General features: G+C 35.8%; 1 protein-coding gene across 1 annotated transcript in view; it reads right to left on the bottom strand.

Moving 5' to 3' along the window:
• Positions 1-439: 439 nt before the first annotated feature.
• Positions 440-16,880, bottom strand: part of LOC119837606 (NACHT and WD repeat domain-containing protein 2) — a 29,688-nt gene continuing 13,247 nt past the window's right edge. Inside the window, exons 7-32 of the mRNA XM_038363259.1 lie at positions 16,428-16,538; positions 14,897-15,072; positions 14,309-14,463; positions 13,773-13,976; positions 13,267-13,406; positions 12,799-12,910; positions 12,406-12,504; positions 11,886-12,055; positions 11,308-11,471; positions 10,707-10,870; positions 10,187-10,356; positions 9,590-9,809; positions 8,860-9,072; positions 8,094-8,154; positions 7,658-7,810; positions 6,462-6,649; positions 6,071-6,200; positions 5,147-5,265; positions 4,706-4,857; positions 4,374-4,592; positions 3,893-4,097; positions 3,384-3,528; positions 2,579-2,741; positions 1,760-1,891; positions 953-1,177; positions 440-584 (exon numbers count right to left, since the gene is read on the bottom strand). Of these exons, the coding sequence (XP_038219187.1) occupies positions 440-584; positions 953-1,177; positions 1,760-1,891; positions 2,579-2,741; positions 3,384-3,528; positions 3,893-4,097; positions 4,374-4,592; positions 4,706-4,857; positions 5,147-5,265; positions 6,071-6,200; positions 6,462-6,649; positions 7,658-7,810; positions 8,094-8,154; positions 8,860-9,072; positions 9,590-9,809; positions 10,187-10,356; positions 10,707-10,870; positions 11,308-11,471; positions 11,886-12,055; positions 12,406-12,504; positions 12,799-12,910; positions 13,267-13,406; positions 13,773-13,976; positions 14,309-14,463; positions 14,897-15,072; positions 16,428-16,538 (4,135 nt within the window). The remainder of the gene's footprint in view (positions 585-952; positions 1,178-1,759; positions 1,892-2,578; positions 2,742-3,383; positions 3,529-3,892; positions 4,098-4,373; positions 4,593-4,705; positions 4,858-5,146; positions 5,266-6,070; positions 6,201-6,461; positions 6,650-7,657; positions 7,811-8,093; positions 8,155-8,859; positions 9,073-9,589; positions 9,810-10,186; positions 10,357-10,706; positions 10,871-11,307; positions 11,472-11,885; positions 12,056-12,405; positions 12,505-12,798; positions 12,911-13,266; positions 13,407-13,772; positions 13,977-14,308; positions 14,464-14,896; positions 15,073-16,427; positions 16,539-16,880) is intronic.

The raw sequence follows: 16,880 nt of genomic DNA, 5'->3' as shown, positions 1-16,880 counted from the left end.
ATGGTTAAGTTACATGAATGGATTTAAATGACATCCTAGCGATATATTTAAACACATATTTTCTGTATTCTAACATTATATATAGATAACATATTTATCTAACCTTATTCTATTTCCTTACAACACATACAAAAACATCCCATTAACAGTCCTAAGTATCACAGTCGTATTGTTGTACTTATCGTTCCATGTTTATGTTCTATCTCTACATCTAATTTAATTATGACTTAATCTAATATAAGAAAAAAATGAATGATGCAGTTGAAAACTGTCTTTTAGTCGTTAGTGACTTCTCCGTTAAAATAATGTTACAGTAAATTTTATGCCTAATTAAAAAAAAGGTAAATCAATTTGTTAGATGTTAGATTGAGTGCGTAGTTGTTCGAGGTTAATTGTAAATAACCACTCCCGCAATTTAGTTATCAATTTAACGAAAGAGCTACTTATAAGGATCGACGATGTTAAGTATGGTGAGGCAGCCGTCCTGCGCGGCGAGCGCGACGGCGGCGCCGCGCGCCGCGCTCGCCACGCCCGTCACCTCGGCCGGCGCGCGGTACTCCGCTATCGCCTTGCCGTCCACCGTCCTGCGCACGCGCCTCACAATGTTTCAATGTACAAATAATTCAACAACAAAACGCCGTGCAAAATTCCTTATCTTAAACTATATTTTCGCCTTAACAATAGAATTTCTTCTACTCTTTCAGTTCAAAGTTCCCGCATGCCATCCGATGATGGTTGAGGTTATTAGAGATCACGGGTGGCCTAGAGGTTAGGCGATACTGCAACTTGACAAAATGACGCGGGTTCGAATCCCGCCTAGTGATCAAATTTAATTTTTTTTGAAATTACTCGTTTATAAAGCTATTCAATGTTATAAAACTAAAAAAAAGACAAAACATCTCGTATTATTTATACATAAATAAAAAAACACTGACGCCAAATCATCACACACCTGAAAACCCGTAACGTCTTGCGACCGCTATGGTAGTAGAAGACGTACTCGTCGTTGGAGCTGAACAGGGTGATGATGGAGAAGACGCCCTCGGCGGCGCGCGAAATGAGCTGGTGTAGCGGCGCGCCGCGCTTCAGCTCGATGAGCTCCAGCCCCCCGCGCGGCGGCGCGCTCAGCCCGCTGCGCCCCGACCGCGTCACCGCGCCGTTCCACCGGGGCACGAACCTCGTTATATCATTCCATTTCTTTTTAAAAACCCACTACTACATTTTGTGTTTTCGGCGATTTTGATTTAGAAATTTGATATAGTATATATAACTTGTCAAACTGTTTCATTCGATATCCGTATTGAGGGAGTTAATAAGATTGTTATATTAATTTGCTAGATGCCGTCATCAACCAGAAAACGGCTGTTGGTCTTGAACTTTTTCAATAATCATATAGTTATAATGCCGCAGACATACAGAGACACACACACAACAGACTCGTCAAACTTACAACACCCCTCATTTCGCGTTGTGGGTTAATAATTTTAAAACGCACATGATTCCGCAAATCGACACCAACCGCTTATTTTATGTGAAAAAAAAAAGACGTCAATTCAGTCAAATCCTAAATCACCCTAGCACTTCTATGAAGGCAGCTTATGAGGGCTGTTGAAAACTAAGAGGGAAGGACCTATGCACAAACCTAAAGTGGCAGTTGTCGAACTCAACCATTCATTCATTATTAAACTAGACTTCGGACATTAATAGCAACTAGTTATACATTAAGCTACAGTAAATATTTTTGCATAGCTTAAAATACCTGACATGTCTCTTAGTTTTGATGTCGAGGATGCCCGCCTTGTCATTGCCGATGACGCCGACCCAGTGCGGTTTGTGCGGCAACGCCACTACCGACTGCATGTCCTTGATGCCGCTGTTCTTTATGGGGATCCTGGAGGTTATGTAAGAGTATGGTAAATTAAGATTTTGAGGTACAATAGTAATAAAGACACCCGATTTTTTATGTTTGAAGGGGCAACGGAGCTGGTATTTCGCTGATGGTAAGCCATAAACATTTGCAGAGGTAGAGTGTGTTGCCTTGCCCGCTTTTAAGGTATACAGGATAAGGAAAAAATTGACGATGGGGCTAAAGAAATAGTCTGTAAAGGATGAGGTAAAGGATACGGGGCTTCTGGCTACTGCAATCGCCAGACGAAACACAGAAACATTCACATGGTGCGATTTCACGCCAATCTTCTGTGGGTGTGTCATATCTTCCTAGCGCAAGTTGGATAAATTCGTACAGAAGTAAGCTCGACTCAAACCGATCGATTGTATAAAAACGTAATTTCACAGTGGTTTGATACATTTCTTTTATAATTCAAGTGAACTATAATTTTTCTTTGTAGCAAAATGTACAATGAAGAATCAATTAATAAATATTTCATACAAAAAGGGGCCCCGGAGAGGGGGAGGTTCTACTCCAAATTCTAATGTGGGACCAATTGACAACATTTTCCATCAAACACAAAAAGAAGGAGGTTCTTAACTGACAGCCAGAACCTCCTTCATTTTTGAACAAATGATCAAAGTGGGTAATTGAAGAAAAGCTACGTAAGCTATAACACAGCGTAGGTACCTATGTATCCTCGCTCCGGTCCTCGCGTGGAACACATGCAGGCACTCCCGGGAGGACTTGTCCAGCCCCGGGGCCACGATGTGGTGCTCGTCCGCGGACACCACAGCCGCTTTATATCCCGTACCACGTACTTCGTATTCCACTGTGTAGATCTTTTCGCCATCTGGAAGTGTTTGAGAATTTTGACTTGTTACTTTAGAATTTCTAGTATTCTTTACTAGCTGTGCCCTACGGTCCCACTCACGACGAATATGGTAGAGCCTTCGGCAGTAAATGTGCTGATCGACACATATATAATTTTCCAATTCGAACAAGTGGTTACTGAGATAAGTGCGTTCGAATAAACAAATGAACTCTTCAACTTTGACGTTTGTTATACAAACGATGAAACTATACACACAGTTTTATTTAGTAATTTGGGTTGAATATCGAATTTACATTAGTATATTTGAATATAAAATAAATGAATTGTACTTCACTAACTGTCTACTGGTCTAGTGTCTATTCTGACATTCTGCATTGAATCAATTAATGAAAACCTTTAAGAACATCTACAGATGCGACTTAAAACAATAAAATATTTATACACTAGACGCTCGTCCTGTTTTATCGCAAGAAAGCATTTAATCGGATTAAAAAGTACCCTATCACCCAAGTCAGCTCAAACCCACTCCGTATACCAAATTTCATCAAAATCCGTTCAGTAATTTCTTTCGTGTGCGTTATAGCGTGATTGAAGGACAAACATCCAAACAAACAAACTTCACATTTTTAATATTAGTATGAAGTGTGATGACAAATTTACCTGGAATAGTTCTAGCCACAATATGCGCTATAGCAACATTGTCCACATTGTCCGTTGGCACTTTCATCGATATCGTCAACAGTTTAGTTCCATCTTCCAAAAGAAGCAATTGCTTAACACCCTTCTGTTCTTCTTTAAAAACAACCTTTGGGAATAGAATTATTTATCTTATTCATTGTATCATATTATGGTGTGGATATCAACTTTGATATTCATTATCCACCTTAAAGACTAATTGAATAAAATCTTCACAACTGTGCTTAGCTAAAGTTAAAGTTGACGCATTTTATATCATAACTGGAATTTATCGATTTTTATACTACCATTCGAATTCCTTTCAACCTATTTATTCTTTAATACATAGCCCAAGTGATAAGCGAATGTAAAATAAATTACAAGTATATACTCAAATTTATTCCCATCAACACGGGGAATTATCTGTCTTTGGTTAAACACTCTGTTTAACCAAAGACAGATAATTCCCCAAAAGTCCCACCAACACCACCCACCTGTTGATCCTGCACGTCCCACATGACCACGTTGCCTGACTCCGCGGTGAGCACGTGGTCCCCGCTGGGGGTGATAACCGCGTGGGTCACGATGGCCCCCAGCGGGGCGTCCGCCAGCTGCGCGAGCAGGCGCCCCGAGCGCGTGTCCCACAGCCCCCAGCAGCTACGCGTCACTGTCACCGCGAGCGGCTTATCGCGCGCCAAGCTGTGGAGTAAGTCATTGATAGACATTATATGACGTTATTGAGACAGCGAAGGTAGGGCAATTTTAAGATCATGTTCAGCTAGCAGCAGCAGCAGCAGCATTTATTTCTTGAAAAAAAAATAATAATAATCAGATTTTTCAAGAATTTTGTAAACATTATTTTAAAGATTAGTGAAATAATCTAGATTATAGTTTTTACTTAAATTAATTATTTGACGTGGATCTTAACTAGAATCAGAAGAGAACGTACCAGTGAAAGGTTCCTTTTCAACTTACCTAACAGAATCAATAGGCAGTTCCTGTCTATCTATTTTATGCACTTGTTCAAATATATTATCAATGTTCCATATCTTCACGGTTCTATCAATGGATGATGTTATAACATTATTCCAAGTGCCCACTGTGAGCGGTTCCAGTTGGACAATTCTACCGAAATGAGCATCCAGTATCTTTATTAGCTTAGTCGTTTCTAAGCTCCATACGTAAAGATTCTTTCTGGAATTTGGGTTAAGAATGAAGATGTTTTAATAATGGTGGTGAAACAATTCAGTTATTAGTTACAAAATATTTTAAATAAAGGTACAAATTTTTAATATATTTAAGCTCACCTTACTCCGGCAACCGCGTATTTGTAATTTTTGCTAATCATAAATGAATTTGATTGTGTCATCTTGGTAGATATGTTCCTTATTGTGTGTGGAAGTTTTAAAACTATCCCTTCTAAACTTAGGTCCTTTTCTGGTTCATCTGTTTTTTCTTCCTAGTAATTACATGATTTTAATTATTTTTATAGAAGTTTAAATTATTATAGGCTAGATAGCGACATTGGGTATATAACGAATCAATAACTTTATTTTTATTAAGTAGCTTTATAAGTAGCTGTCATACCCTAAATTACAGATTGACTACAGTAAAAAATTTATTACAACTAACAGAAGTCTAGCTCTAAAAGAAGAACGTACAAAGAATTGGACATATATATTTATTTCATATTATTTATTTTTCGTATTTATACTATTCACATTAATTACAATGTCACTAATACTTACTTCTTCTAGATCTTCTTTATCAGCCTTTTCATCCTTGTTTTTTGGTATGTCTTTAACGTGGTTGCCTCGTGGGATATAATTATTAAAATCCCAAACCACAAAGCTATACGTCGTTGTTGCTGAAATTATGAAAATATTAGGATATCCTTAATTGTAACTGATATTTATGTGTAAAAAAAGAATGACATCAGTAGAACTAATAGATAAAGAAAAATAAGAAAAACTGTATAAGAAGCCAAATAAATAAATACGATATATTTACAATACAAATATAAATAAATACGATAGCGAACATACAAAACTTCAATAAGAAAGTTTACTCCACATTAATTACGACTTATAATACATTTATTCTATATAATATTATATATTATTCTATATAACTAGTAATAGCAAGAAATTCTTAATTGAACCTAAATCGAAAACAAGAGAAAAAGTCCATAATTCAGAATATACAGTCAATCTGTAGGTTCATAAAATTTTATTGGAAAACGTTATAAATCTTGTAAAAAACCCATCGTGTAACATGAAAGCTAGGTAGAGCACTAAACCGAAGGTTGGCTGCGAGCCAGCGAACTCCGGCGATAAAATTTCGAAGCTGGCTCGATAGAATCCTTTTTTCATCAAAAAATCGTTACGTCAGAGGGTTGCGAGACTAATGGGTGGAAGGTGTGGAATATGATGTTTTGTGGTGGGAAATGTACGGTTTACGAGGAATTTATTTTATTTTTAAAGAATAATACAAATTGAAGACGATGTTATTATTCTTTATTATTTTAGATTTTTTTTTATTATTCTTTATTATTTGAGATTATTTTAGATAATACAAATACATTATTGGACACATAACCAGTAATTATTCTTTTGACCGTCTAAATAAAAACGTTATTTTGTACGATATGAAAGCTAAAAATAATATCAAACCCAGTAACATCCTATCTTTCTTCCCCCTTTTCAACTGCAACATCGCTTCAGCTGTATCTGTTTCTTGATGATGTAGCTCTTCCACTTTCGTCCACGTTTGTTCTTCCTCGTCCAATTCATATGCTGATATCTAAAATAATGACACTTATTTTCTTTGAAGTAAAGATATGTAAACGGATATATTTATTTAAATAATACATCTGTTTACATATTTTTCAATTTCATTTGGAAATGTTTGTTCTTCATTGTGCGTCCCCCAAAGCGAACAAATATATGAAATTCACAATTAAATTTACAACGTTTTAACAAATTTATGAATATGTTTTAAACTAATAACTAAACACACAGTATTTTACTAAAATTATAAGGTGATATCATTTATCCAAATTACCTGATAGCCCCTTTCAGGGTCACTAGAATAGACCCTGCTCCAGGCCTTATTCAGACTGACAGCACCGCGACACCGCAGCGGTTTCATCCAAGTTCCAGACTTGAAGAAGTGGACTAGAAGCCTATCGTCGTCTAAATCTCCGCTCCACATTACGAGGACTATATTCTCTAAGTCTCGGAAATCCATGGCTAAAGGAAGTGAAATCGTACGTTAGATTACAGTATGTGGTATAGAATGTATTGAAACCTTTTAATCTTTTCATCTATCAAACCAAGCGGCTCTTAAACTGCTATATAATATAATAGCAATAGAATATATATAGCTACATATATACATACATTGTTATGTACACGTTCACCCTGCCCGTCTTTTATTTACTTTATAGGACAATAAATAGCAACATAGTGTGGAATTAGCTTTATAATAAATTCGAATATTTGTATTGCTATTTATGTGATTATGATCTACAATCTATATATAGATAGGATACGATTAGTTTGATATTCTTACCAAATTTTTTAACAAATTGATTTGTTTAATTCCATAGCAGATTGATATGATTACTAACCACATTAACCACTTTATATCTTACATCTTTAAACGAGCAATTCTTGTATATATATATATATTTGGAATCTCGGAATCGGCTCCAACGATTTTCATGAAATTTAGTATATAGGGGGTTTCGGGGGCGATAAATCGATCTAGCTAGGAATCTTTTTTAGAAAATGTTATATTCGTGTTTTATCGACTTAAACTTACTTTTTTAACAAATAGGAGGCGTCTGAGTAGACCCAATTTATTATGACTCTTCCTGACATCTACTGGCGAATAATAATACTATAAATGCGAAAGTTTGTGAGGATGGATGCACATGTATGTGTGCGTTTGTTACTCTTTCACGCAAAAAATACTGAACCGATTGCAATGAAATTTGCTTCGTAGATAGCTGGACAACTGAAATAACACTTAGGCACTTTTTATACCGATATTCTTACGGGATACGGACTTACGCGGTTTCAAACGCGGGTAACAGCTAGTAAATCTTTATATTATAAGAAATAGGTGTCCCGCGGTGCAACTATAGTAATGATGGCGATAATGATGATGGTGCTATTGTTGATGATAATGATGATGTTTATGATAATGATTATGCTGACGATGATAGCGGTGATGACGATGAAACAAAGACTCACACAATATCTCCCATTCCACATCGTCGTAGGGGTCCACCGCGGGCGCGAACCCCGTGTACTCGTGTTCGCCTCGCGTGCTGTACTGCACCCACGAGCGCGGCCCGTAGATGATCATGTGATGGTTCAGTACGAACACCCCGCGGACTGTTTCACCTGTTTGTGGATTTTTTCAACATGCAATAAAATCAGGTATAGGGAATTTCAATGAGGTGAATATGATGTTATTGGTGATAATTATAAAATACGTAAAACCAGTAAAGTATAAATTTTGAAATTCAATATTTTTAATTTAGTTCCAGAAAGAAGTAGAGATGTGGACATAAACATGTCGATATAGATATTGATCATGCCAGAAATACAGGAATTAATAGATTTGTTTATTTAATGGAACACATTCTGAATGATCCTCTTATGAAATTTTATTAAGTAATATTACCTTCGTCCAATGGGTTATCGATCGTAATGTATTCACTTGTTAGCATATTCAGCAAAATGGACTGTAACATAAACACATTGAATATTACCTTTTATTTTACATATCAAGTACTTTGTTCATATTGTAGTTTTATTAGAATTAAAAATAAGGTACTTGGATATTTAATTGTAAGAAGCAAAGAGACCAGTAATAAAGTGATAAATGCATTTAATTTACAAATTCTTGTTCATTCAATTGATAAAAATTGATAATTAATGTTATTGGTGTAAAACCGTTTTAATTATTATAAATAAATAAATAAATTGATTTCAAAATTTTGTAGTTTTTGTTACATTTGACAAAATAGTTCTATCAAAATTATTCAAAAGGGTAAGTTAATATAGCTGAGTGAAGTGATAATATTGCTTAAAAGATATCTGTTTCATATTTAACGATACATATATAAAGATTTATTGTAATATATACATTTATTGATCGCTGAATGATCGATCTATTTGTTTGTGTGTTTAATTGTTAGGTTCTTTTGTTTCTTCTACTTATGAGCATTCTAAAAATCTTGGCTTTATAAAGTATTACCACTTTTTTTAATTGGTCTTTAAAGAAAGTTGTACCGTTGACTGATTATATTTTGCTTGACTGATAAAATGTTTCGGGACTAGACTGCATGCATGCACTGCATCACATCACCACTTATCATCATTTTGTATCACATCATCGCCATTTATCATTACCTTGCAACACATCGCCACCGGCTATCGTCACTCACCACCGAGTTATTAGTGGAGGCCGCCGCCCACTTGTTGTCCGGGGACAGTTCCAGGTTCTGCATGATGCCCTCCAGCTGCGGGCTGAGGTCGCGCGCCAGGTCCGACGTGGCGAGGTCCCACGAGATCACGCGGCTCGACAGCGACACCACGTGCCGCTTGTCCGAGCTGAGCCGGAACGCGAATACCGCGAACTGGTGCCCTTCCAGCGAGTACTGGTGGTGAAGAGAACTGATCGTGTTTTAGTGGGTACTTGGGGAAGAGTGGGGCTCAATATATATCCATCAGCGAGTACTGAGGGAAGCTAAATAGATTTTTAAATAGAATAATGGATGTTCACATTTCACCATTGCTTAATACATAAAATCAGTTCAATTAATACATTTATTTCATTAAAATACTACAAATTACAAATGGTCAAAAATAATGAACGAAATGGGCCTTAAAATAGATGAATGCCCATGTTAATCGACGCGCCGCAAGAACTTTCTCCATTAACAGCACCGGTTTGTATCCTAATCTGAAGATATGAAGTTATTAGGTTCTGAGCTAAACCGCTAATTCCATAGTAATTGAGTTTGAGCCATAATTCAATGTTCTAAGTAGTCAAATGCTTTAGAAAAGTTTCAAAATACATTCTGAGATTTTTTTGAGTTTTCCCTCTATACATAATTGTATATGTCATTCTATAAAAAATAGGTACTTGTATGATGGGAAACAAATAATGTGAACCTTCAAAGGTCCGCCCGGGGTGTGCAGGCAGTGGTGCGCGGGCAGCAGGGCGCAGTGGTTGCGGCCCTTGTCGTGGCACTGGCGCAGCAGCGCCGCCACGGCGGGGTTGTGGCGCGCCTCGGGCAGCAGCCGCCCCACGAGCTGCGGCGCCAGCATGGCGGGGTGCGTGCCCAGGATGGCGCCGCCCAGCCGCAGCGCGTCCGCCACCAGCATCAGCTCCCTGGGGAGCAGTTCCACCAGGTGTTACATTTACGGTTAGGATATATATTGGGATTTGTAATTAACGCAATGGCTATAATATGTGAGCAAATAATTTTTTTTGGTTTATAAATACATCTATCTTTACATTTTTATTGCAATATTAAACAAAACTTGAACTACACACACACGCCTTTAAATATTATCATACATCACTCCAATACATCTCAAATAACAAATCTATCTCCAATGACTTAAAAAGTTAAACAAATGTCAAACAAAAATGATGGTATTCTTGTTACGTGCCAAGATTCCATTAAAATTGAACTCTGTTACAAACCTATAAACCAAACTTCATCAGAGCCTACTCTTTCTAATACCTGCTAAAGATATTTCTACCTAACAGCATCCTTATTAACATGCAGCTTGGCGTCTTCGAAGTCAGCGAGCACGGCCTGCAAGGGACAGCAGTTGAGCTTGGCGTGGAGCCACTCGTAGTTGAACAGCACCTCCGCGTACAGGTCGGTGAAGCGCTTCGAACGCACCAGGTGGAAGGGCAGCTCGCCGAACTGGAAAGTCAATGCACCGCAATGGTAAAGTTTCCTAATTACTTAGGATCCTTTTGGACCTACGCTCGTTTATCGAATTGAAATGAGAAGGAAGGGCATTTGAACCAAATCATACACACAAATAAACTTTAAAATAACACACCATCATAAAATAAAAATACAATATGTAGCAGAACCAATACCACTTACTATTAAATGAGATCTTTTAATAAATAAAGAATACTAAAAAAAAACGATCATGAAACTGGTAAAGCGAAGGACGTCGAATCGTATCTGAAGTTGACGTTAAGCGTGTTTTATAAAATTAAGATTGTAGGAAAATTTCAACTAAAAGGAAAAATAACTGTAACCTTTCTCAAATTGTATCTCTTGCTGGATCCATCAGCTGACGTAAACACCAACGGCTGTAGAGGCACTTTCCTATCAGCGACACCTTCCTTATCCGCCAGGTTAAATCTGTGTCGTTGGATTTCCGTATATTTGAAAGGCTTTGGTATTCCTCCTCCCCATATTCCTATAACATTAAAAAAAAACCTTTTATAAAATATACAGTAGTTTTAATGCCTTTGAGTTTTCGGAAAAATTCTTCAGAATTTCCGTAATTTCAAAAAACCAATCATAAAAACTATATCAATTATATCTATTTCCATTAAGTCGTGTTAAAAAATTTTAAACAATAATATATAAGTAATGAAGGTACAGAAAGCGTGACCATCTGAGTTGTAATAATAGTTAATAAAGTGACCACATTGGCGCTCAAACTACATAGAGTTAAACGTTACGTTGCTGAGTGCCTAAAAGTAGGAAGTTCTTTATTCCACTGTAGATGCACATGTTTATTTTGTTTTTCTGGTTTGTAGAGACAAAATAAACATACTTATATTCTGCTTACCAACCTCCAAAATCAAAGATATACAAATAAATTTATCAACTTACCAACCAGCAACTCACCAAGATAATAATCCGCGATCATCGAATGGAAGTACATGGCCATGTTCATGTTCTTGAAGTACCTCTCCCTGGCGGTGTCGCGGAACTGCCGGTGGTACCAGTTCATCACCGACACGCCGTCCGCCTCGCGCTCCGACAGGTAATTGGGTAAATCGTTGCGGATCCTTTGGTGATGGGTGATGAGTCAATGAAATATGCAACCAAGTATAGGTCATTACTGGAATGTTTGTCAATCAAGTTTGTTTAGTATACAGTCGTCCCAGATTCTCTTATTATGGTAGTGAATAGTTAAAAATATAGCACTTTTAAATTTAATATAAACATAATTATTTTAAGGAAGATGATCAGCCATATAGACATTCTCTCTTGTTTAAAATGAAAATAGCTAATTTTGGCAGAAACATAAACAAACGTAACGCTCAATAGCTATATCTACATAAAAGAGGCCCAAAAAGAAGCAATGCTCCATTGAGACATTTATTAGCTTACAAAAAGAACCACTTAAATCGGCATCACTTGACCGTGATGCATGGAAAGCTAACCGTTATATTGCCCATATAGCCCCACAACTCCCCCACCTGGTCCACAGCAGCGGCGGTATCCTCCTCACCGGCGGCAGGTGGTACTGGTACACATCATCCAGCACCCGATCGTCCAGCGAGATGAGATCTTCAAGCTCAGTCTCCGAGAGGCCGCTGCGAGCCGCTGTGATGTATGCGAGAGCGTGGAATACCAGTAGACGACCGTGCTGGAAGTGACTTATACTCGAATTCAAACCGAAACTTGAAGTTAAAGTACGCAACCTCAAACTCAAAGTTGAGTTCAAACTCAAACTTAATAATGGACTCAATGAAAAAACACATAAACCTTAATGCAAACTATTTAACGCTTTTGTAGAAGTAGAATTTCAACTCATATCAAATTGTAACTCAAGTTTAGACATAAATACTCACTCAAAATCAGCCTCATATATACTTAATTATCAATACTTAATTCAACTCAAGAAAACATAGAAGAGGATAAAGCCATCAGTAAAACCTGTAAAAATATGACCATAAACATTGATATCTGACGGTCCCAAATGAACTTAGCACGCACCTGCTTTTCAATTCTTTCGAAGAGCATCATGATAGAGTCCATGACCGTGGACGCTAAATGCGTGTCTTGAGGTTTGGTGTAACTTCGCCATCTGCACACCTGAAGAGTTTATCTTTTAATGTGAAAACAGTTGACCTTTCGAAATAATATGTATTTCAAACTTCAAAGATGAAAGAGATGTATAATATAATAATCATTATTTTTTATACGATTAAATATAACTGACTTCATTGGCCATAAAAAGGCCAGGACTAAATCTTAATCAATAGTTTCATTTCGGAATATAGCCTACTTACTCTCAAAGAAATAGAAGAATAATGTAAATTGCAAAGTTATTCTATAGCAAATGTAAACTCTCTTTAAATCAATAACATTTTAGGTATTTCAACACACCTCAGCAAAGACCAATTTAACAAAGATGGGCAAGGAGCATTGTCCGATAGCATTGGAGACCAGCCGCCACTGGTAGTTCGACAAATCCCTTGCAGCCGCTGCCATCCATAACCTACGTTGAATGAATGAATAAATAAAAATTGATCAAGAATAGAAAGAACAGTTAAAATATGTATGTGAATTTATAATTTTCTATATTGAAAATATTTTCATTTGACTTCAAAATAATTATTAAACAAAAAAGGCTATTTATATATCCTTTTTTTATTCAAAATGCGGTGCCTCCTACTTAAATTTATTCTAGTTTTGACAATTGAATGCGGTTTAAATCCTTTTTTATAACTTTGTTACCATAGCATTGTTTATGAAATAGAAATTATTAGTCCACTTATGTGATCAAGCATTATTCAAGTGCAAAATTCTGAAAATTCTGTATATAAATAATATGAAACAGTAAATTTGACGTACTTTAAAACTTGCATAGCGAGGTCTTCACCCAGAGCCTTGACTTCTAGAAAATTCTCTTCCGAGTCAATCATGCGCCGGAGCACGTCATATTCCTTTGATACTTCTGGATTGGTTTCTTCGCATGCACATGTTACTATTATCTAAGAAATACAAAAAACATATAAAATTTTTCAATTGTTAAATATGCCGAAATAAAAATTGTAATGGCATCCTGGATTTTATTTCCGATAGGAATTGGAATAGCATTAAGTATAATAAATATAATTCATAAATAACAAAAAGTTAAGATACTGCTGAATGATCACATAGTTGGTATACTTGACTATAAACAACTATCAAAACACGGGAGTAGTTTTCAATCTTTTGATTGATTAGGTTCTGGTATAGAAAATTGTATATCTTTAGATGAAACTGTTTCAACTATTCTGAACAGTCTATAGAAACCATGTTTTCGAATGCTCTCGAATAGGAGTACAAAGTTCTAAAAGACCTATTTAACCACCCACCTTACAATGCGGTGGAAGTCTAGTCGGCAGCCAGGAGACCTTGTTATTCTCAGTGCCAATGCCAGTGAGCTGGTCCACGGAATCCAGGAACAAAAGCAGTGGCTGCTGCAGTGTTGCCATCGTTAGTAGTTGCTTGAAGTGCGCGGTCAGCGGCACTAGGTCGTCTGGGATGCTCTCGAATGGGAGCGCAAAGTTGTAGGAGATCTGGAATTGGGAATAACTTTATTGTAGGCATTTATTAGAATAGAGATTATTCTATTATGGTAAAGCTTGAAAAAAAACAGTTGAGATTGAATTTACTTAAGATTCAAAGGTAATAATAATAAAAAAGCGTTTTCATAATACAACGATGTATTTTGTTTTTAATACTACTTTTCTAAATTATTAATTATAACAAAGCAGAAATAATCCCATTTAGGTATTGCTTCAAAAAAGTTTCCACCAAAAATCAAACCGAAAGAAACCAGATAAGAATAATTTAAAACAAACACAATGACTCACAATTACAAGGAGTTAAATGAAGCCTAAACACTTACCTGCTGACAAATGGATATAAGCGTCGGTGTCAAAGCGCTGGAGTCTGGAGTGGTCCCAAGGAACCGAATGATGTTGGTCGGCCGCACTTCTGCGAACCAGCTGTTCAGAGACATGGCTGAACTTTTCGCTAGTAAGCTGGTTTTACCACAACCACCTGGTTAGGATAAATAATTTTATAGATACTCTCTTTAACTGAACCCAAAAAAAGGAGTACACTCTGATATAAGCATTTTTTATTATTTTGCATTAAACTTTATTAATGTGACAAGTAGTTTTTAACAAGTATAGTTTACATCACTTCTTAAAAACGATGTTTTCTTTAAAAGTCTATGTGCAACAGGAGGAATTTTAGAATTTTCACGTGTCTCTGTGGCTTTGAAGCTTCTAACCAGTTGAAGCGATTTGGAAACGATTCTTCATGCGAAAGTTAGGTTGATGAATATAATATAAACTCAAGATTTGTTAAAATTCCTTACACAAGATTTTTAATCAGCTATTTGCAAAGATCTCAGTAAGCATTTCTATTTAAATTCTAGCAGCGTTCATTCAAACAATTGTTATTGTAAAGTTCTAATATCGGTATAAACCTTCTCCATACAAAACCAGCGGTTTATCTGAAGAATTGTTCATATAATCCTCAATAATCTGCAGATCATCTTCTCGTCCATGGAACACCTTCACCGAGTTGTTACATGCGTGCAAGTGTTGTAGAATCTCCGTCACTATTTGACCCTGAGCACTGCTGTCTTCTTTACGCATCGCTCTAAAAGAATCAATGTATTTTTCATCGTTTGATATATCTGTTACCAGAATGTTATATTATTACATCTTATCCACTCTAATTCATTGAGGGTCATTGTGTATCCACTATTCTAAAATGAAAAAGCATATTATTAACAGACTTCATAAAAAGGAGAATTTGACTAGGTACATACTGTAAATTGAGGATGTCGAATTTTCCTCACTGACGTATTCTACGATATAGTTTGCTTGAGATAAAAGAATTGTTTAAACACAATATTTCAATAGAAGTATCATCTACATAAAATTGATGAGATTAGTAATCGACAAAACATTGGAGAGATTGTTCTAATAAATAAATAATAGTCTTAACATCAAGTTATGGTTATATAAGGGATACAACAAAATATTCATTGTTATAAAAACTTAAATGTAAAATATGTAATGAAATTTTTCTGGACATAAAGGTTACGGACTTTCCTGTGGACTACCACTCAAGATTCTAAAATGATAGCAATATTTTCCTATCAAACATAAAAATAATCACGGTTGGTAACCCACAAATATCAAACTACAATCGGATTGAGAACCTCCGTTTTTGCAAACATTGGATAAAAAGATACCAACATAATGTATTGATATATCTACAAGTACACAATCACTCTTAATGTATGTAATATACCTGTCACGTTGTTTGTCCGAGATCGACTCAAATTACTCAACGGATTTTAATAAAATCTGCACACTATGCGCAGTTTGATCCAATTTAAAGATAGGATAATCTTTATTATTTCAGCTAAGGCAAATAACTGATCGGGCGGAGCCGGGGCGCGCAGCTTATATAACTATATTTCAGTATAGTTTCAGTCTTTCTAAATTTCTGGAATATACGAGCATCAAAACGGTACATACGCGATGCATAAATTGTGGCCATTTCAAAACCATTTCAGCACATTCATGCACATGTGGGTTTACAAACTTATAATTAATTATACAACTATTTGTATTCGCAATTGTATTTATTAATGTAGTTTTGGGTAGTGAATTCACTATCTAGTAATTTAAAATATTTATCTTCTGAGAAAAGAAATTTATTTCAGATGATTTTATTTATATGTTGTTCAAAAGTTTTCCTCTTACAACCAAAATAATTCAACGAGTTCTATCAAATAATTGTCCTATTTCTTATTTAAATCACACTGTTTCACATGTTTTTAATTATTTCCATAACAGGCAGCTTCATCAGATTAAAACTTTCAAACATCCTTTAAATAATTAGTACGATTTATTACCAACCGAAATTAATAAAGAAACCTAAAAATTGTTTGATCCACACAAAGCTAAATACATGAAAATAATACACAAAAAAATACGAACCTGTCCACGAGTTTGATGATATTCTTATAGAAATGCGAAATGAAATGATTAAGGTATTCCCCGTGGGTTTCATTGTCCAAGCCCTCGCGGCCGATCCATTCTACCGTGTATCTGAAATGTACGATTTAATAAAGGCCGTTTGTAGAAAAAAAATTCTTTGTGGACACCAGAGATATTTTTTGTAGCAAAAAAGGAAAGATTATACGCAACGCTAATATTAGAGTTAAGGTAATAATTTTTGAAGTGATATTATATTATAGAAGTATTTTAAAAAATGTTTAAAATGTTATGGACCTTTTTTGTTTGGACAACAGACTAATTAAAACAGTATTAATTAAGTAATGTTCGTTTTTTACACACAACAAATAGAACTGTCTGTTCAAATTGAGTCTAACAATACAATTATACAATTCAAATCGACTCGATTGGTAAGCACTTTCCTTGTTTATGAAT

The sequence above is a fragment of the Zerene cesonia genome, chromosome 28 (assembly GCF_012273895.1).
Source record: "Zerene cesonia ecotype Mississippi chromosome 28, Zerene_cesonia_1.1, whole genome shotgun sequence".
Taxonomy (NCBI): Eukaryota; Metazoa; Arthropoda; class Insecta; order Lepidoptera; family Pieridae; genus Zerene; species Zerene cesonia.
Note: the sequence above shows the minus strand (reverse complement) of the source record. Positions and strands in the feature narration are given on the sequence as shown.